Source organism: Pteropus vampyrus, unplaced genomic scaffold (genome assembly GCF_000151845.1).
Source record: "Pteropus vampyrus isolate Shadow unplaced genomic scaffold, Pvam_2.0 Scaffold48, whole genome shotgun sequence".
Classification (NCBI taxonomy): domain Eukaryota; kingdom Metazoa; phylum Chordata; class Mammalia; order Chiroptera; family Pteropodidae; genus Pteropus; species Pteropus vampyrus.
Window position 1 is genome coordinate 1,074,355 of NW_011888829.1, and position 20,861 is coordinate 1,095,215.

Genomic DNA, 20,861 nt, shown 5'->3' on the forward strand with positions numbered 1-20,861 from the left:
CCTCCAGCCTCCCGCAGGCTGAGGCCTCCGAAGAGGCGGCCTCCGCCGCGAACGAAGGGCGCCAGCCGCGTCAGAACCGACATGCCTGCCCGCGTCCGGACAGTCGTCCCGAGGGCCGCACCGCCGCCCGCACGTCACTTCCCCCCGGCGCCCCGCCCCAGACGTCAGCGGCGTCGCCCCGCCCACCTCCCGAAGGACGATGTCTGAGGTGGGGGGATGCGGCAGTTCCTGTCCCAAGTTAGCACCTCAGTCCCTTTCCAGGGGAGGGCCGCGCGCTCGGAGGGACGCGGCGTGTCGTGGTTTAGCTGGTGAGGAGGTGCCTTCCGAAATGTGAATGCTGTAGGCGGCCTTAGGCGTTGCTAAGTGACGGCCCTGACGTGCTCCGCTAGGCGGAGCCACGCTTTCGGCCGCGGGAAAGGCGCACCTCGGAACACCTGTTAGTAAGGCGTGTGCGAAGAAATTCTAACAGTGAGTCTGAACTCGCCCCTCCCTGGGCGGGTCCGTTTTCCTACCTGAACCTGCCACTCTGCCTGCTCCTCCTGAATTAACTGCCTCCCAGACCCTCTTAGACTGCCAAATCCTGTGTGAACCCGTGGTCCTTCCCAAAGCTAGTCCTTTGAAGTCATCTCTCCTGCAAGAGGCTCACAGCGGATCTTTTATTGTTGTTGTGTAAACTTGAACTTTACTCACCAGCAGCCAGTGATTCCCAAATATCAATACTTAGACTAGTGGCATCAAGAGTCACCTGAGAAGCCCGACCCCAGATACCCTCAGTCTGGAGTAGGGCCAAGGAATCTGCATTTTAGCGTGGTCTCCAATTTATGCGGTGCTCCTAATTCCTTGATCCCGAACCACACCCGGATTCTTGGTTTTTGTCTCTTCCTGTTGCCTTCTGTTAAATCCTGGATGGATTCCATGCTTCTCTAAACGCACCTCCCCAAATTCTTACGGTCTCCACTTACGGGCTATGGTATTCCTAGGCACCTCCAAGTTTAATTAATTTATAAATTTAGCCGGCCAGCCTCACACCTTGGCGATTTTAATTTGAAATGGATCACTTGCTAAGCACTGAAGACTTCACGGTCAGAGTCACAAGCATGAAAAACAGGATTTTATGGAGAAAAATGTAGTGCTGAATTTAGGGATTTATTTGAGTGCCTAGAATATAACTAATACCCCTCCTCCAGGGCCAGGATATGGGCCTCCATGTGCCTTGTAACAGGAAATCTCCCTAGAGTGAGGCCCACTTAAAGCATATGATTGCTGAGCTGCCCCACACCCTTTTGAACAGCCTATTGATTGACCCTCTGTCCCTGTAGACTCTCTCTTGTCCTCGTGCCCTCCTATTCTCTAAGTATTCTCTAAGTATATAAATTAGAGGAAAAAATCCACTATCTTTTGGACAAAAGTTGACTTTCCAGTTGATGTACAACAGTGTAGCTGTCTCTGGGTTACCGTTCACTTCCCTTTTGTGACAGGTGCAAACTACTAGGATAGGAAGTTCATGATATAGGAAGACAGGGCTTGCCATTCTTCCTAGGGAACTCACTCCCCAAGCTACACAGCCACCTTGGTCCCAAGAAAGAACAATGCTATGATTCCAAGGCCACACACAAAAAAGCACAGCTTAAACAAAAAAAGAGCATTGAACTTGGAGTCTGAAGATCTGGAGTTCAGACTTCAGCTTTGCCAGTTATTAGCTCTATGAATCTGGACAAGTCACTTCTATGAGAGTCAGCGGCCTTCATCTGAATTTGGGTCATTTAAGATAGTACCTGGCCCACAGCATGTACTTAGGAAATTTTTATTCTTTTATTATACCTCCCTTACCTGAAAGCAAAAGCTATTCGGGTGAACTAAAATTAACTCGCCCTCCCCATCTTTCTTGCTGAATTACAAAACTAAAAGTTTTAACTTCAATGTTTGGATTTAAAGTAATATTGTTTAACAGACCATATGTGCAGTCCTTAGCTTTAATGTTTTATATCACAAATTCTGATTCTTTTACTATAAAAAGTTTATGATCCCAATCAAACTATTTTGAGCACGTAGCAGTTATACATTTTGTTTTGCAGGCATGCTCTAAGAACTCCAGGGGCAAATATCTCTTACTGCCTTTTGCAGGTTGCATGGTAGCCCTTTTGGTTTTCAGATGAGCCCCCTATTTGAATGGATGCATTTTAGAAGGTGAGGGAGAGGATGCCAAGCAGTGGCACTGAGCTCTCAGCTTCTAAATGCAAATCAAATTACCAAATTTTGACAAACTGTGAGAACAGACTATAAATGACCTAGCATAGAGCATCTAACCCCAAATCAAGACCTTATTCTATAACTGGAAATAAAAAACAAAGCAAAGGAATGAAAAAAAAACATTGTTCACAAGACTTCATGTTTATTTAATTTCCTACTCTTAAAGACTTGCTTGATCTCGCTTTCCCTGTCTCAGGACGAAAAAAGGAACTTCCCAGTGTTTTTAGTAACACTGAAATGAACCTGTACTTTCTAGAGGAGATTAAGCTATGGTCTTTCAGGGTCAATGCCAGGCTGCCACTGTATCCACTTACACCCAAGAAAGTAGTCTTTTCTTCTTAAGATGATGACTTTATATAACTAAGTTAGCATTTTTAAGATACTTATTTTAAAATTCAGCAAATTACCTATATCAAAGCGTACCATTAACCTTTTTTCTCCTCTTTGATACAGCCGTGTTCATTTTCTGTTGCTGCTGTAACAGCTCCTGAGGAACTAAGGCCCTCGGTCCAGCAGCCCACAAGGAACTGAATTGTGCCAACAACCACATGAGTGAGCTTGACATCAGACCCACCCCAGTGGAGCCTCAGGATGCCTACAGCCTGTGCAGGACCCTGAAGAGAAGACCTGGCTAAATGGCACCTACATTTCTGACCCGCAGATACAGTGAGGTAATCCATGTTGTATATTTGTGTGCAGTGATAGAGAATACACACCACAGAGGGCTTCATCACTGGCTGTAAGAAAAGGTTTAGTGGTGCTGGTGTAGGCGCAGGGAGACGCCTGCTCTGCGTGTACCCCGCTCTTGCCCCATGGTGTAAGTATACATGCACCTGGCACAGGGCCATGGGTCTGGCTGGCGTGTCCGTGAGGAGGCAGCCGAATAGCACCACTGGCCCTCCCAGATCCCTGGAGCCACCCCAATCCCTCACGGTCTGATTAGAATGCCCTCCCCTCAACACTTGGGAAGTAAAAATAACATCCCCACCCCTCTGAAAAAAACTGCACCATAGGTATCCCTGTCTAAATAACATTATTTGCCCCCTAAACACCAGAAATGAGGAACTTAATCCTTGAGAAGGAAAGAATGGAAGAATCTAGTCCTGTGGCCAGAGCAGGGCTTTCAGAAAGCAGGAAGGCTTGACTTCTACTCACTGTCTAGAGCAGTGGTCTCCAGAGCAAGCAAGAGACACGGGAAAAATACTATTTTTATTTAGAAAAATAAGAAATTAAGCTTTACTAATATCCACTCTACAAGCGAATCTGGGATCCTCTTAGTCCACCTGGGCCAGCCACGGGTTAGGTCAGCTTTGAGAGAACAGTCCCGTGGGTGGGCCCAGCGCAGAGGGACATGCAGTTGCCACTACCCCTTAGTTCACTGCTGGAGTGTAACTGGATGTGACTGCAGATTTCAAGCCCTGGTTAAGAGGCTATACTGACTATCTTATCTATATATTAATATGAACCAAAATTAACGCTGGACAAATGGACAAGGGCCTGAACATAGCTCAGAGAAACCTGAGTCTGAACTAATATGTGAGCACAGGGGAACTTTAAGAAGAGAACAGAGCTAATTCTGCTCCTGTCCCTAGTATGTCAGCCACATTGCTTTTTTTTTTTTTTTTTTTTACCTCGTAATAAAATTTAGGAAGAGGTCAGCAAAAATTATTAAAAATTATAAGGAAGATAATTTGAAGTACAGGGAAATTTCCCCTAAGTGTATACTGTGCCTCCAGAGATTTGCTATTGGTGGCCTCACTTGCATAAAATTTATAAATTATACACATATATGTATATAAATATGTTCAACTTTTTACCAATAAGGGTACATAAAAGAAAAATTAGAAGCTATGGGTCTACAGGGTTCTGTGACAATTTCTAACCTAGGAGTCCAAGAGAACCCACCTGATCAGGGAGCATAGAGGGTTAAGAAGAGAAGAGAGAGAAACAAGAAAACAAAATAACTAAGTTTATTCATCCTCCACAGAACATTTCAACTTCTACAGCTGAACAGATAGGACCCTTCCCTCCTTTTACTTCCCCAAATAACCGAAAGCTGTTAAAACAGACACTTGAAACCAAATCAGTGAAAAGCAATGGCCTGCCTTCCACATCCCCATTTTAAAATGTTCAAACTGCCACAGGAGAGGCTGCTGGGAGTGGACTTTAATTCTGAGCTAACAGCCAGTGCATGCCACTGCCACAGTCACGGGGAGGACACTAGTTCTTTCAGAAGGAAAGGCTTTGCTGCCTCCAGGATGTCCAGTTTGGGGTCCAGAGAGCGACCAAGCCCCTCCAGCACCATGATGGCAAACACAATGGAGGCAAAGTTGCTCTCAAGCTTTACCTGAAACAGAAAAAAACGTGGTTCTTTCCAAAGCCCATTGATAAATAGAGAGAGTTCTGGATAACCATGTTGCTGTTTACTCTTGGCCTTTTTTTGTACCAGCCCATGTGATTTTTTGCTATCCACCTAACATTCTTTCCCCCTACCATTCGGTTTCCCCACCGTCTCATCTACTCACCCACCTTCCCATCCACTAGTATTACTAAGGAAAAATCTGGGGGTACGGTATGTACTTCTCTTGTGGTGTGTGTGTGCGAATGATTTAAAAATAATAAAATTAATATTTCACAGATATACCGGAAACTATAAATCTAAATAAGGGTCATTTTGCAAAATATACAGTAACCTTGTTAAGAAACCCCGTACAACCGACTTTGCTCACACACAAGTGGAGCTTTTTCCACTTTAGAGCCAGGTTAATGGTAAATTCATTTACATCAAAATTGCTCAGTTAATTCTCAAAAGTGCTATCTCTGTCCCCATTCTATAGATCAGGAAACTAAAGCTCAGGGTGCTTAAGTGACTTGTTCAAGCCACAGAGTGAGAAAGAGTAGAGTCAGGATTTAAACCTAGAACTAGAATCGTTTTTCAAGTAGACAGAAGGTCATAAAATGGAAGGTTGACTCGTGGAAAAATAATCTTTGTTAAAAGTAATGAGTATTTGTCTCAGTTAAGGCCTGAGAAGTTGTCTAGAGTATCAGACAGGCTGATGAGCAGAAAGCTACGTGCTCCTGCTAAGGTTCAGGTACTTCCGGTCAGAACGTGAGAGGACCCTCGGCCACACAGGCTCTGTTCAGGGTCGGGGACCTGGGGCTTCAACACTATTGGGAATGTTTCATTCTTAAGCTGAGTAGTGAATTTTTTTGGTGTTTGTTGTATTCTTTCTACCTCTACATTTGTCAAAATTTTTATTAAAAAACTAAGTGCCTGAATAGACATTTTTCCAAAGCAGATGTACAAATAGCCAAAAAGCATATGAAAAGATACTGAACATCACCAATAGTTAGAGAAATGTAGTTAAAACCATAATGAGATAGCACCTCACACCCATTAGGATGACCATTATAAAAATAAAAAAACAACAAAAAATAACAAATGTTGGTGAGGATGTGGAGAATTGAAACCCCTATCCAGTTGGTGAGAATTCAAAATTGTGTATGTTATGGAAAACAGTATGGCATTTCCTTAAAACTAAACAAACATCAGATAATCTAACAATCCCACTTCTGGGTAAATATCCAGAAGAATTGAAAGCAGGATCTCAAAGATATCTGCACACCCATGTTCACTGCAGCACTACAAATAACAGCCAAGAGATGGAAGCAGCCCAGATATCCACTGATAGATGAATGAATAAAGAACACATAGTATATACATACACTGGAATATTATTCAGTTTTTAAGAAGGAAATCCTGTCACATGCCACAACATGAATGAACCTGAAGGACAGTATGCTGAGTGAAATAAGGCAGTCACATATGGACAAATACTATGATTCTACTTATATGAGATATCTAGAGTCATCAAAATCATGAAAACAGAAAGTAGAATGGTGGTTGCCAGGGCCTGGGAGGACTGAGAAATGGGGAGTTATTGTCCAACGGGTATAGAGTTTCAGTTTTATAAGATGAGACAGTTCTACAGACCTGTTACACAGCAATGTAGAATATGGTTGACACTGCCGAACTGTGCACTTGGAGATTTTTAGGGGTAAATTTTCAATTATTTTTTTACCAAAATTAAGAACTTTTAATTATTAAAAAAACTAAGTGCCTATTATAGTGCTTAGAATACAGTAGCTGTTCTAGGCCCTCTCTCTGCTCTTCCAGCCTGGGAACAATTACAACAGTGTGTGAGGAAGGCTGTCTGCAGAGTGAGCACAGGAGGCAGAAGAACGAAGCAGCGTTCAGACTACTGGCACCAGATCCTGGCACTGCCACGGGGGCCTTGGGGCCATTTGTGAGTTGCTTGGCCTCTCGGCATTGGTGCCTGCTTTGAAGAATGCTGAGGGGATTAAATCGGATACTAATAGATGTTAAATAGCCAAAGTAGGTACCACAGTACACATAGAGGGTGCTCAGGGTACACTGCTATGATTACTATAGTCATGGCTCCATCCAGCCCTCAGGGAGGCCCTGTGAACTTGGAGAGGCTCCTGCAGGTCACAGTTGCTGAGCAATGGAGCTGGGCCTGAGCATCAGCAACCTGCTCCACATCCTGTGCAACCAAACTCCCAGGAGTGTATGTTTATTCCTGTTTCTCTCCAAGCCAACTCCCCAGCAATGATGAAAGCTCTTCCCAATCCTAAGGTGCCATTCTAAAATAGAACTTAACAAAAGTTTAGGACAGCATAAAGTTTTTCACCAAAAACCCCACCAACAAAGTCAACCCCAGAGTCAGAGACAGGGTGCAGCCCTTGGCTCTGCTGTGCACAGCTGGCAGGACTTGGGGAGTTACTTAACCTCTCTATGCCCCAGTCTCTTCGTGGGGATAATACAGTATAGACCACACCTGCCTGAGGGGTTGTCCTGAGATTTCAATGAGGAACTGTAATAAAAAGCACCCTGCATAGCAGCTCTCAGGTGGTAGGCTTCCCACACGTGCTAGCTAACCCTAACTTGTAATCATGTGTCCTGCATACTCAGGGAGTCCTTTAGTCTGTGTCACTGTTTCATTCCAAGCCACAGCTATTGCAAAGTGGTTTTTGGAACAGAAGAAAGAGCATTGGACTGAGATCTCAGTGTCGTGTCAAGTCCTGGCTCTGCCTGTGAGCGCCCTGCCCCCATCACACCTTCTGCTAGATGAAGGCTCTAGACCAGCCAGCTTTCTGACTCTTAACTCTGTGTTAGGATCCTTGCCAAATGGCTGCCTTTTCCATGTGATGTGTCTTTATCAGATCGCAGAACCTCAAGAGGAACAATAGGAAAAGCCATCTTCAGACAAGAATCTTCCTTTCCCTGCCCTCAACTCCTTATTTCCTGGGCTGGCAGCTTTACTTTGAGGAATAGCCCAAGACCACACTCATCACAAGTAGACAGAGCCGAGGCAAAGGCCAAGGTGAAGAACCTTGAGGCCACCTCTCTCCAAGGAACAGAACCTTGAGGCCACCTCTCTCCAAGGAAAAGCGCCCTGCATAGCAGGACAGCCCTGCAGGATCCTCTGAATGCATCAGGACAAGAGGCACCTCCTCTTGGGCTGCCCCCAACCCCAGGACTTCACAGCACACAGGGAGGGGCTGTGCAAGCATGACTCACGTTAACACCAAGTGTCATTAATATGAACCGAGGAGAGAAAAGGCATAAAAAGCCCGTTTTTACGTTTGAAAATTATTTTTCTATAGCTAAGTATCACAGATACTTAGACGGCACAGACTGACAGGTACAGACAAACAGAGCAACAAAGAGCCTTTTATACCGAGTCAGGACACAGAAACAGCACTCTTCATGCAAATGCATTGGGAAAAAAAATGTTTTCAAAAAACAAAGTCTCCTATAAGAGAAGTACCTCTCAGCACCCTGTGGCCACCCACCACCTCCCCAGAGACCTCCCAGCCTGACCTGATCAGCTCTGCCTGGGGCCTCACCTTGTGAGTCATCAGTAACTTAAAGACATTTGAGAGAAGGCTGGAAACTTGAAGCTGGAAAAGAGAACAAAGCTGACTGCAGAGAGTGCTGAGCCCCAGAACCACATCTCCCTGCCAGGCCCCTGTCCTGCCTCCGGTCCACCACCCAAACCCACCTACCTACCTACCTACCTACCTACCTACCTACCTACACACACACACACACACACACACACACACACACACACACCCGTGTGCAGAAGGACTGCACACGCATGAGCCCAACTCCCATTTTGAGTCTGGGTTCAAAGACCCCTTCCAGGGAACAGGCCTGAAAGCCTGGCTACCCCTGTGCGTCTACCCCCAGCACATATAAAAACCACTTCGGAATAAGGAAGATCAGCAGCCAGCTGCTGCTCCTCACTGCCAGTGGGCCACTCCTTGCTAGTGTAGACCATGAACTTAGGGGAAAAAAACTGTCAGGTTAGAACTATGTGTAAAATACAAAGTGGGCTCTGGTTCAGGTCTAAGTAGAGGACGTGAACATTAGGTATGTCCTTTGGCTGCTCAGGAAAGTAGTCGTCCCTCCCTCCAAGCTCAGCTAAGCTCCAGATACAGATGAAGTCGCAGAACAGCTACACCCAGATGGGGTGGCACTATAAATGTCACTGCCCCAGCAGCCACCCTGGAGAACCTGGTCCAGGAACCACTCTTGAGAGCCAGGGATTTCGGTGGGCCCTCTCACACCCAGAAGATGTGGGCAGAGGAAAGCTTTGTTTTTCATCTGCCTTAAAACTCAAACTCCCTGGAGACCTCCCCCAATAAAAAGATCTCCCGTCCACTTGGGGCTTGCTCTGTCCCAGGGCGAGGACAGCACACGGAGGCCTGCCCCTTGGTGCCCTGCTCACCTTTTCCAGGGTGATGGTGTTCTTCCTGGCCTGGGTCACCAGTGTGGCCATCTCAGCCTTGAATCCCTCCACATCCCTGCACTCACTGGCCCGAGCGTGATGCAGGATGAGCTCAGCCACTCTTTGTCCCTGGAAGATGCAAATAAGGGAAACTTGGTAGAGTTGGGGGGCACCAAACTAGATGCTCTGCGCAAACTGCTTCGCATCTTGGTCGCCCCCACCTAATCAACCTACCTTCCTGTGCTTGGCTACCCCTCCTTTGTAATCTCACCCCCCAGAAAACCTGGTAACCGACCAGTCTTTCGAAGTCTCTCTTGGTCGGTGGAATCCTACCTGTGCTTAGTGCAGTCAGGACAAGGCAGTGTGCTGTCTCCTTTGCCCTCCAGGGCCACACGGGGCACAGTGTCAAAACCAGTGTCTGGCTGCTCATGCTCCACCAGCCTGGCCCCAGAGGCTCCAGGACCTGCCACCGGGCTGGACCAGCTACCCTCTCCTCGTGGGCCGCCTTCTGCCCCAGCAGAATTCCCTACTCGCAGCTGACCCAGTCTCTGTGCTCCAGCCTTCTCTCGTCACCTCTGCCCAGGACACACTCTGACCAATGCCTCCATGGTCTCCCCGAGCACCGACCGCCCTCCTGGTCACTGCTAACGCCTTTCACGTTCGCAGCACAGGAGCCAAGCTCTCCCTCCTTGGGCTGTGACCTTCTTCCTTCATCCAAACCTGTGCAGGGGACCTCCAACCCCGCCCACCACTGCACCTGTGTTTAACCTGAGCCCAGAGGACCCTTTTGAATTGGCCCAGGCTCAAAACCCTGTCTGTCCCCTTGGAAGCCTCCTAAGCAGGGACTCCCTTGAATTTGCCCATCTCTTTGTTTTTTAATCATCTTGCTCTTTCCCAGGGTCTTTCTTGCTGGAGAACTTTGCACGAGCCAGCCAGAGGGTTTTTTCATTGTCACCTTAACATAGCACTTTAAGTTGACTCCACAGAGGCTTTGCTGAATCCTTTTCTCTAAATAATAATTCTCAACCTTTGGAGCCCCTCAGCATCGCAGGGCTGGGAGAGGTTAAAACCCACACACGCTCCCCCACACCAGAGGTTCCAATGTGTCTCCCCGCACTTGGAGAATAAGTCCCCTTTGCTGCAGCTTCCCACCAACACTCCAAATCACAGCAAATGGCACAGACCAGGGCAGCCATTATTCAGTCACGGGGCTAGCAGTTCTAGTGCCCAGCCCTACGCTTGCTAAAGAACAAAGAGATACTCCCTCCACGTAATGGCATTCGGGATGGAAGCACTTCCCATCCCAAACCATGAGCTGCTTGGAACTGGCCTGTCACACGCGCACATTGTGACATAAAGACCCTGACATTCCATCAGGAGCACCTTGGCTCCCAAAGGCATTTACAAGAATGACGAAGGCTGAGGAGCCCCGAAGCTCCTGAGAGCCTAAAAGATTTGGGCTCAGCTCCTGAGGGCCCAGCAGGTCTCACCTGCCCCATCGCCACCGCCATGAAAACAGCCCGGAAGTTCCTCAGGTCAGCGGCCTGTAGCTCAGCCACGATGCCGGCATCTAGGAGCACCAGGCGCAGCGGGCACCGGGCAGGCGCCACGGCCACCGCCAGCGTGTCACAGACGTCTACCTGCTGTAGCCGTTCCTCTTGGCTCTTGGACAGACCATCAGCACCCTGGACCAGGATGTTCCCAGGATGAAGGTCCGCATGGACGAAGTTGTCCACAAATATCTGAAAAGAGATCAGCACTGTCTGTTCAAGGCTGTCAACCCTCACCACCCCATCACCACCAGGCCACACGCGGATAAAGCTTCCAGGTGACAGTATGTTCCCAGTGATCAATTACAATGACAGAGAGGTGTATATTTTATAAAACCTCATTGTTTGATGTCATTAGCTCAGAATTTGTACAGGGACAGGCCAGGTTGATGTTTTCAAGTGAAAAGTTATTTTCAAAGTCAAGAACATTGAAAAAGATTATACAGAATTTATAAAATCAAAGCATTTCAGAAGACTTATTTTTACTCTTGATTTCAGCAATTAATATTTAAATTAAAAATAAATATTTACTCATTGTTTAAAGATCTCCCCCAAACCTCTCTGTTCTTAAAATTCATAGAATTTCCTTTCTTTCAGAATATATCATAAATCAGACTTCTCCCCATTACTTCCATCTTTCACATAGTGACAGCTAACAGTGATACTGACAACCACCTACTGGCACATAGAGTCAGGTAGGCAGGGAGAAATGGCTTTGAGCCTGCTAAGCAGAAAGGAAAGCCCCAGGGACTGTGATAGACAGGAAGTCACACGTGACTTTGTGGAACAGAAATCTGCCTCCCATGAAGGGTCATCTCAGTGGTCAGAGAGACTACCAGCGATCCTTCCATAAGGGGAAAAAGAGAGGCCTGGTATAGAGGTGCAGAGCAGCTGCTTCTGGAGAGGCTCTCAGGGAACTCCTCTGGCCAACGTGGACTCCCTCCTCCTGAATGCAGGCCAGAGACCCAGGCCATACAGACCCTCCTAGTCCAGATTCTGGCTTTGCTACCCAGTGAAAATCCTGGGAACTGGAGAAGCTTGGGCCTGCACCTGACCCTGACTCCAGACTTCCTGGCATCTTGCTGTCAGCTCATCCCCTGGGGCCTACGCCCCCATCCTTGATCCCAGGAGCTGGAAGCCCCCCATGATCTCCCCACTCCCGGTGTTGTTTAGCACTACACCCTTTCCTCAGCCCACAGTGCCCCCTCGGTGCCCTGTTACTGGGGACAAAAGTCATCTGCCCACTGAGCTTCCACTGCACTGACAGTGGAAACCCGGCTCTCCCACGACAGCCCCACTTCTCCAGGAGCCCCTGGGGTGGGGGCTGCTGACTCTCCACACCCACGGACCCAGGGGCTGGAGGTGGAGTCAGGGCCGCTCAGCCCTCCCTCAACCTGAGCCCCTGAGCAGCGCTTACAGCCTCCTGGTGCTGTCAGCTTGCACCTGGCCACCACCCTGCCCTGAGTGCCCGTTCTCAGCGCAGCCCCACAGCCTTGGCCCCCGTGGCTCTACCTTGGTCACCTTGGTAGTTTCCTCCTGCTCTCTGACCACTGACAAACCTGGTTCTTTCTTACCCCGATGCTGTGCCCTCCAGACCTGACTACTCGTCCTGCCTATTCAGCCTAGACCCTGCCATCCATCCCTCCACTGCTGTCTCTGTGCCAGCCACCAGGAAGACCTCAGACCCTAGACAATCTCGGTATCTTCTTTCTTTGCTCCTGCATGTAAGCTGCTAACAGTGCTGGGCTGCCACTGTTACTACTGATTATAACTCACACTGCTTCAGGATCACTGTGTCCTTGTACGAGTGTCAACTCATGTAACCATTGTCAGGCCGTCCTCTCAGGGGTAACACCTAGACTGCCTTCACATTCCAGCTGAGGGAACCACTTCCTGAATAAATATCTAGGCTAGGAGAGGCCCTTTCTAAACGACCCTTTAGTGTCTATACTTACCTTACATATCATTTAATTATTTGTGGCCTGTCTTCCCACTAAACAGTAGTTCCATGAATATTATAACCATGTCTGTCTTGCACACTAATGTAAATCCAGCACTTCCTGGCACATAGAAAATGCTTCATAAATACTTGCTGAATGAATGAATGAAGTAGCATTTAACATACAATGTCTTCAGCTGTTTGTCCTAAATGTAAGCAACTGGGGCAGGGCCCGGGTCTTGCTCTCCACCCTTCCCACAGCACCTTGCAGGGTGACCGAGTGCACGCCACTGCAAATATGCTTCATGGAAAGCCATGGCATGGACGGGCGTCTGGGTAGGCTCAGCTCTTTCTAGAGCAGACTTCTGACTTGGCTCGCCCTCCACCCAGGGTAGCCAAGCAGTGTCCCCGCCACCTCCCCACATACAATTTGGCCACATGCTGGACCTGAGCACCCTCTCCCAGCCCACTAGCTCACCATCTTCAGGAGCATGTTGATCCCCAGCCACGCGATCTTCCTCTTCAAGTCAACAGGAATCCCTGCCTGCTGGTAACTGGACACGGGCACGCTCTCCTATAAGGCAGATCAGGGAGGAACAGTTTACCCTGGACAGCCCTGCTCCACATCCCCACGAGACGCACCGTGTTGCCCACCTATTGACTGGGAAGGGACCCAAAGAGTTTTTCCTTTCTTAGAACCCCTAAGGATCTGATACCCACAAGTTGATTTGAACCTATTTACGTTTCCCTTCCATAACACTTCTCAAAGGAAAACAAGTCCCATAGGTTTACTAGAGAGGAAACCCATTGGCTCTGCCACCCACAGGTAAGATGTAATGTCGTGAGAAGAGACAGGAGCAGACCCTGGAAAGCTAATTTCTGCTCAAAATCAGCTAATAGGAACAAGAATGAGCTCTGTGACCCTGAGCAGGAAAATGGAAAGATAAAAAAGAAGAGAAAAGAAAGGAGAGCTGGTAATATAGGTCAGTTATCTGTCAGAGCAGCCTAAGATAGACCTTGTTATCCTAATTAACAAAAGAACTAAAGCCTTGAGAGTTTAAGTAACTTGCTCAAGGTCACACAGCTAGTAGTTCTGGGACCTGGCATCACTTCCCTAGATCTCATATTACCATCTTTACAAAGGAGGCTGGACCAGGAGACAGCTAAGGCCAATCACATGACACAAACACTTGTTGAGCACGTTCTCTGTGCAAACTCTAGCTGAGGGCATTTTACATTCAATGTGTCATTGACTCCTGGGACAACCCTATGAAGCAGGAACCCTTGCCCGCTGCCATATATGAGGAATCTGGAGTCGCCCAGCAAAAAAAATGGCAGAGCAGATTTTCAAATCCAGAAAGTCTGAGGCCACAACCAGGCTCTCGGTCACCACCTCACTATGCTGCTGCCCACCCTCGTGTCATATCCAGACTCCTTCAACATGTAATCGTGTGTTCTTTCGGCTTTTGTCTTTTCAGACTAAAGCCTTCGTGTGAATCAGAGACAGCCCAGCTATGAGTGAAAGGCACAGCCAGGTAAGTTCTGACTCTTACTTCATATGTTTCCACCAAAACATCACTGGTGACAAAGGGATGCAGGGGAGTGGGGAATTTGACAGAATTCACGTTCAGGAAGTTGCACTGGAAATGTTCTAGATTCCGAGCTTCGTAGCGCAGGTCGATCTACAAGGAAATGGAGAGAAAGATGAATGGGTAGTCGGGACACGGGGAGAGCAACACCTGAACCCCGAAGAACAGGAAAGTCACAAGAGTCACCTGCTTTCCCTTCCTGCTTCTGCCGCACGGCTCCCAGGAAACGCGGGAGAAGGCATTCTGTGACGAAGGGCCTCTGGGAAGTCTGAGCCTCCTCTGACACCCTAGCAGCACATGGGTTTTGCTGCTTCTCCACTCCTCCCTCTCTGCCCACCCCCTCACACCAGCCGATGGACCCCTTCCCCATCTCCCAGGACTCCTCTCCTACCTCCCTGGGGTTTAGCTTTGCTGCCTCTCCAGGCCCACTGCCCTCACTAGCCCACCCTCTGGCCCTTTCCTTAGATTAAGGCCTACTTCCATCACAGGGCTAGCTCTACCCCTGACCCCATCACACTGACACTGCTCTCTCTAACTCACCACGCCTTCATTTGCCAGACTCAACGGCCCTGTTCCATTTTATCCTAATTCACTCTCTGGGTCCCCAGTACTGGTGTCACCGACACCTCGTTCTTCCTGAACCACTCTTCCCTTGGTACCTGCTCCTTGCTCTCCTCAGTTCTCCCTCTACCTCTCAACTGCTCCGTCTGGGTCTGGTCTCCTGGCCTTTCCTCCCAAGTGAGCCCCACAGATGCTGATGCCCGCTCAGCCCCTGACCCTCACCAGCTTTTGCTCTCCCTCTCGATCCCCTCATGTCCTCAGCTAGCACCTCCTGATGACAGAACCTTGACATCCAGTCTAGACCCCCTCTACCAGTTCTCAGACTCATTTCAAATACATCTGGACATTGCCCTGTGGAAGCACGGAGTCCCTTGAACATGATGTCTAAACAGAACTTACTTTCTTACTTTCTTACCCCATGTACCCAGTCACTTGAGAGTCACTACAAATTACTCCTCCTCTTTCACTCTCCATATCCATCAGTGCTCAATGCCATCAACTCTGCAGCCCTAACCACTCTGGGATTTATTCCCCTTCTCTGCCCCACTGCTTCTCCCAAGGTGATTTGCCTGAACCAGTCACCTAACCCTAACAGAAGCATTTGAATTGGGCTTCCTGACACCGCCCCCCCATCACCATCTTCCCTCTCTCCAGTCCATCTGCTGGTGTCCCCTGAATTCTTAGGGATGACATCCAGCCAGGGGCGGGGCAGGGATGGTTTGGCCTTGCTTCTTTCTTCAGGTCCATCTCTTGTGCCTCCCTCTTCCTCTACCACCCAAAACTCTAGCTTCACCCAAATTAAATAGTGCTGAACACCCCAGCCTGCTGATCTACCCCCTCCTTTGCCTTCCTTATTCTCTCTGATTGGAATGTTCCTCCCCGTCTGGTCCGACAGTAAACACTGCTTACTTTTCAAGACCCAGCACGAGCCTAGGGAGCCTTGACCCTTGATGCAATGACCACTTTCTCTCTTGAGACCCAAGCAAACCCAACTGAACCTGTAGAGACTCCTACTGTAACTCTGATCACACTCTATTTGTAAGTATCTATAGGTCAGCACCTCCTGCCTACTTTATATTCCTTGTAGACGGGAAAATCTCACTTGCTTTCTTAGTTCGCCAGCTTCTAACAGACTCCCACACATACATCCACATTCTGGGACTGTGATAGGGCTACTGAGAGATACAATTAGTAGGAAAAGCTGATTTTTAAGGCAAAATGGGGTGAGATATAGAGACTTGAGTTTAATGTGGTGGAACACTATGATATCTATGAGACTTCTAGAAGGGGCACTGAAGCTCAGATGCAGTAGAACTGAGAGTAATTAATGCAGAGGTGGTTATTGGAATTGAAGCCATATTCTGTTTTAATTTCTTTCATCAAAGCCATACTACTCATAGCATAAAGCAAAGCTTTCTAAACAGTAAAACATCCCTGGGACTTAATGAGGACATAAATGAAGACTTGGCACACTGATTCTGAAAGACTGCCAACCTCTGCACTATCCAACAGGGAGCCAGGGCTGATGCGTACTCGGAGTCCTGATGGCCCCCAATGTGTTTACCAAGTCTGGCTACTTAAACAAGTGTCCCAAGGGTCCTAAATGGGAGGAGGTCCTTGTCTACTCAAAAGCCCTGGAAAGAAAGCAAAACAAAGGGACAATGCGTGTCTTTGCTAATTAATCTTATCACCCTGGAGTTCAGCCATTGATTGTGGCAGATAATGTTTCTGTCACACGGGAGTGATTTCACTTTCCTCCCAAGCACTAAGGAAGACTGTATTTCCCAAGCATCCTTGCGTTTACGCGGGGTCCGTGTGGTTAAAGCTGACCTGTAGACTAGAAGTGATGTTCGTCACTTCCAGACCTGGCCACAGATTCTCTGACATAATCCTCCATGGCCCCTCTCCCATCCTGCACCAACTCTAGATGACACAACGTGAAGATGGCAGTGCCGACCGTGGGAGGAAACTGGGTCCCTGAATAACTATTTAGTAGAGCTCCATCTCCCTCTTTCAGTTCAACCTGCATTGAACTTTAATATAGCAATAACCTTGTTGAATTAAGCCACTGAGATCTAGGCATTCTTTGTGATATCAGCTAGTGTTATCTACCCCAACTATACACCATACCCGTCATGACTTGCTGGGAATTTCCTCATTCAGTCAGCATTCACTAAACAGCCAATGGCAAGAACTGTGTTAGATGCTATTGACAACCGAGGGAAGAATTCACCTGTTGGACCATGAGCTTCTCAAATTCCTCCACAATCTCAGGCAAGCTGAGCCACTTGATTCCTGGCAAAAGTGCAAGGACTCGGCTGCCCATCTTCATCAGCAGCAGGTCCATCTGCACCTGAGAGAGCAGGCCAGGGTGCAACACCTTCCAGAAAGAGGAACAGTGGGACAGAGGAGGTGTCAGGAGGGCACACTGACCCAGCCAGGGCTGGGTCCCCACATCAAAGGAGAGCCAGGCCAGCTTCTCATCAGAGCAAGGGGAAATGGACCCAACACCCAGGATGCTCCTGCCTCCCTCACTCCCACGTGCCTTCTCCAAGGAGAAGCGAGGGCAGATCCTCTGCACTGCACTTAGCTTTCCTGAGAAGAATGGGTAGCCTTTTTCTTCCCGATGCATTAAGTGTAGATTGGTGGCTCCCAAAAAATGAGTAAAAGTCACTGGGGGGTGCCTGTGGACCCCAGGCTCCTCCAAGACCTACTGAACCACCTGTTCAGGGAGTGGGGCTGGGAATCTGCATTTCACTGAGCCAGGTAACTCTGTGTCAGACAGTCCACAGCCTGATAAAGAAGACCCCAGCGTCGGAGAACTCCAGCTCTGTGGTGGGATGGAAAGAGCTCTGGTTTCAAATTCCAGCTCTGGTTTCAAATTCCAACTCATTCCCAGTATGAAACTGGGCAAGCTACTGTCTCTGTCAGCCACCCGTTCCATTGTTTAAAACATGGAGATAACATCCCCTACCCCCACCTGAAATCCTTTAAGGAATAAAGTGGGGTATAAATAAATAGATATAAGGAAAACCAATGCCTACGTCGAAGGCATCTAGTCAAGATTAAACAGTGCGTCGGCCATGACTGGCAGTTCCTGGTTCACAGCAGGCATCCACTCCCTTCATCTTCCACAGAGTGAGGAAACTTTAAGGATATTTTTGGTCTGGTGTTTCCCAAGCATTCCAGACTATGAGAACCACTCGCAGCATTTATAAAAAGCCAGGCCCCAGGCTCTTCCCTTGGAACGTATGATTCAGTAGGTGTGAAGTGAGGCACTGCTGGGTTTTTTCCCAGTGGGTAAGAGTGTCAGGAGTCCTGCTACTTGTGTCTGCCACATCCCCTGGGTTGTGCTGAATAGGGGTGGAAAAGTGTGGAAATGAGAAATGATGGAGCCCAGACAGGGATGACTGGAAATGAAGAGAGAAGGAAGCCACTTCTATAAAAGCGAATACTGCCATCTTGGGCTCGCCACAGCACATCTATCTATCTAACCTAGTCTGTCTCCGATTTCCCGACCCCGGAGTAGTGGGTCAGCTGGAACATGGTTCCTCCACCCACAGAGGCAGCAAACTCCAAACCTCTTCATTTTCCTTTGTCAAGCAGGTCACACCACCACTCCCTCAAGCCAAGAAATAAAGCAGCTTGCACGTTACAAGCACTCAGATAATGATCAAGCTAACAGAAATCAATGGAAGGCAATGTGGGGTGATCTGCACAGGGAGACTCTTGATCTGGGACAGCTCCAGGGGTTTGGTGAGATTTTAGAGATGGGAAAGGCCCAGCTGACAACATCAAAGTACTTACTTTCACTGCCACTGGGATGAGGTGATCTGGTTCAGGTAGGCGGGCAGGTGCTGAAGCCTGAGACAGAACTGCATTTGATCCAAACAGGTGAGCTTTAGGGAAGAGCAGACTTTCTAGAAATGCCTGGTCAGCAAGACTTCCTTGAGGCCTCCACCCCTTCTCGACGTGACCAAAGAGTGCTTTCAGCCCCCCAACTGCCCCAGCTGCTGAGGAAGGCTGGGCAAGTCTCTGGATGCTGTCACTCTCCAGGAAGGCAGGATTGGCACGTGCTTTGTACACTTGGGCCACGCAGCCTGAACCCACAGGTTCCTGCTTGTCAAAGCAGAGGACCTTCACCCAGCCCTCCCCAAAGGCCTGCTGCAGGACATGCTCAGTGTGAGTCCAAGGGTGTGGAGGCACCCGGACGTGCAGCTTGGAGAACTGGGCACAGAAGGCCTCTGAAAAGAGATCTCGCCGGGTGCTGGCCCATTGGCCCAACTTGATGTACGTGGGACCTGAGGTCTCGGTGGCTTTCAGAAGCAGGTGGAACCAGAGGCTGGAGACACTGGGAGCCAGATATGTGAGGGGGTAGAGCAGGAGGAGGGGAAAGAATTTCACCAAGAGAGCCCCAGCCCGGAGCCAGAGCCGCAGGTGCAGAAGGAGGCAGCCTAGCCGCCCCTTCTGGGAGACTCTCTCCAGAGGCCCATTGGAGCCAGCCAGGTCACTCCAGCTGGCCGTTCGCTGGCACAAGCTCTCAGGGGCCCCCTCACCAATGTTCCCAGAGACAGAGATGAATTTGGGCAAAGTGCCAAGCAGAAGCCAACAGAGTCTGGCATTGCGAGGGCATCCAGAGGGTCGCAGAAGGCTGAGGTTCGTCCTGAGCTCAAAACCCCTTAGGTGCAACAAGTAGACCCTGACGGATAAGCGCCAGGGGGTCACCATCCTCTCCCAGAGGTCCACAGCCTCGGCTGCCTGCCCTCAACTTGAAAAGCACCTACCTATGTCCACGCCTTGGCAAGGCCGACATGAGTCCAGGGCCACAGCCAAGTATTCCACTTAAAACTGGGGCACCTGCCGGATCCCACAAAGCTCATGTGCAGTCCAAGCCCAGTCCTGTTCCGGCAGGGCCGCACCACCCGCTAGGCCGCACAGCCCGGCCCCGCCTTGGCCGCAGGAGGGGCCGGCCCATCCGTCCCTCCCGCTCTACCTCCAACTCCCTCGGGGTACCTAGCCTTGGTCTAAGGCCCCAGACCGTGGCGCCTACGGGGTCTAAACCCACTGTGAGAACAGGAGCGGCCAAGCCAGACGTGAAGCCAGGCCCAGGGTCGGGACGCGACCTGCGCGAGGTGACTGAGCGGGCCGAGACAGAGCCAGGCGGCCGCAGGGTCACCCGCGCGTGCCAGGGCCAGCGCGAGATCGTCGGTGTGTCCGGGCGCCCGCCGAGGGCTGGAGCGCCGCAGGGCTGGGCGGGGGAGGGGCAGGTCTGGGGGTGCTGCAAACGGCCCAGGCACAGAAGGGCGTCGGGGGCCGGGGCACCAAGGACGGAAGAGGGAGAGCGGAGGGTCAGGGTGCGGAGTGCCGGGGATCGGGGCGCCAAGAGCCGGTAGGGGGCTGCGGAGGCCCGAGGACCGGACGCAGAGGCCGCGCAGCCCGCTCTTCCGGGAGCGCCCCGCCCGCCGGCGCTGGGACGGCCCCTTAAAGCGGACGCGGCGCAGACACCGGCTGAGGCTCGCCTGGTCCTCGGGTCCTGGGTCCCAGATACAGATTTAACACAACACGCAAACGCGCCCTCCCCCTTTGCCCGCGCGCATGTCTCTCCACTGACATCTTTGTAGCTTTCCTTACAAAGAGCGTCGAAACGCCGAAAGGCGCCGTGAATTGCAAGCGGTTCTGACCACGGGTCGGTTTTTCAGTTCAGTGGGATGGTGGACTGGGGCCGCGGGGCGGGGCGGGGGGTGCCGGGGGGCGGGGGGGATTGGTGCTGGAAGTCTCAGGCTGCAACCATTTGGGGAAGTGTGTGGATCTTGAGGAGTGGCTCCTGAAAGGCCGTGTTCACTCATTCAATTAAAACTTATTGAGCCTCATAAGTATTTCTTAAGCTGAATCTAATCTTAGTAGAGTCTCAGGAATGTGAATTAAGATAGGTACAGTGCTGGGCGCTGGGGACGTGGAGACACACATCCTGCCTTTATAGGCTCACCATTTATGAAGGAGACCACGCAGGGGGACGCAACGTGTGGCAATAGTCATGAAAGAAATGAGTAGAGAGAACCAATCGGATATGGCTCCTTTGGAGAGGAAGGGGGGCCTTGAGGAGCAGGAAGGTGTTCAGACACAAAGAATAAAGCCCTAAAATAGGAGTTTGGTG

General features: G+C 49.6%; 2 protein-coding genes and 1 long non-coding RNA gene across 6 annotated transcripts in view; 1 reads left to right on the plus strand and 2 right to left on the minus strand.

Annotated features, from left to right (window-relative positions):
• The window catches only part of NDUFB2 (NADH:ubiquinone oxidoreductase subunit B2), a 7,331-nt gene extending 7,187 nt beyond the window's left edge, over positions 1-144 (minus strand). Inside the window, exon 1 of the mRNA XM_011359478.1 lies at positions 1-144. This exon is cut by the window's left edge and continues 8 nt beyond it. Within this exon, the coding sequence (XP_011357780.1) occupies positions 1-83 (83 nt within the window). The 5' untranslated portion in view covers positions 84-144.
• A 57-nt stretch (positions 145-201) lies between these two features.
• Positions 202-7,630, plus strand: LOC105291608. Its single transcript, XR_002780168.1, has 3 exons — positions 202-308; positions 2,704-2,921; positions 7,495-7,630. It is a non-coding gene; the product is annotated as an uncharacterized LOC105291608 (long non-coding RNA).
• Positions 4,203-20,169, minus strand: ADCK2 (aarF domain containing kinase 2). Of its 4 annotated transcripts, XM_011359482.2 has the most exons (9): positions 19,492-20,167; positions 18,515-19,058; positions 16,941-17,087; positions 14,111-14,239; positions 13,036-13,131; positions 10,559-10,810; positions 9,069-9,197; positions 8,182-8,235; positions 4,203-4,597 (listed from the first exon to the last, which is right to left on the minus strand). In XM_011359482.2, exons 1-9 carry the CDS (start codon positions 19,518-19,520, stop codon positions 4,457-4,459), a joined length of 1,521 nt encoding a protein of 506 aa, XP_011357784.1. In that variant the 5' UTR covers positions 19,521-20,167; the 3' UTR covers positions 4,203-4,456. The 4 variants fall into 4 exon arrangements, with proteins under 4 accessions (XP_011357784.1, XP_011357781.1, XP_011357782.1 ...); XM_011359479.2 differs by having other exon boundaries at positions 18,515-20,168; XM_011359480.2 differs by lacking the exon at positions 8,182-8,235 and having other exon boundaries at positions 18,515-20,169.
• Between the last annotated feature and the right edge of the window lie 692 nt (positions 20,170-20,861).

Excerpts from the sequence above, each read along its gene's own strand:
- ADCK2 (XM_011359479.2), bottom strand. The coding sequence starts at position 19,435 with ATGGTGACCCCCTGGCGCTTATCCGTCAGGGTCTACTTGTTGCACCTA. Across the intron at positions 17,088-18,514 it reads TCATCCCAGTGGCAGTGAAA|GTGTTGCACCCTGGCCTGCT; the intron begins GTAAGTACTTTG and ends TCTTTCTGGAAG. Across the intron at positions 13,132-14,110 it reads TTTTGGTGGAAACATATGAA|GAGAGCGTGCCCGTGTCCAG; the intron begins GTAAGAGTCAGA and ends TCTGCCTTATAG.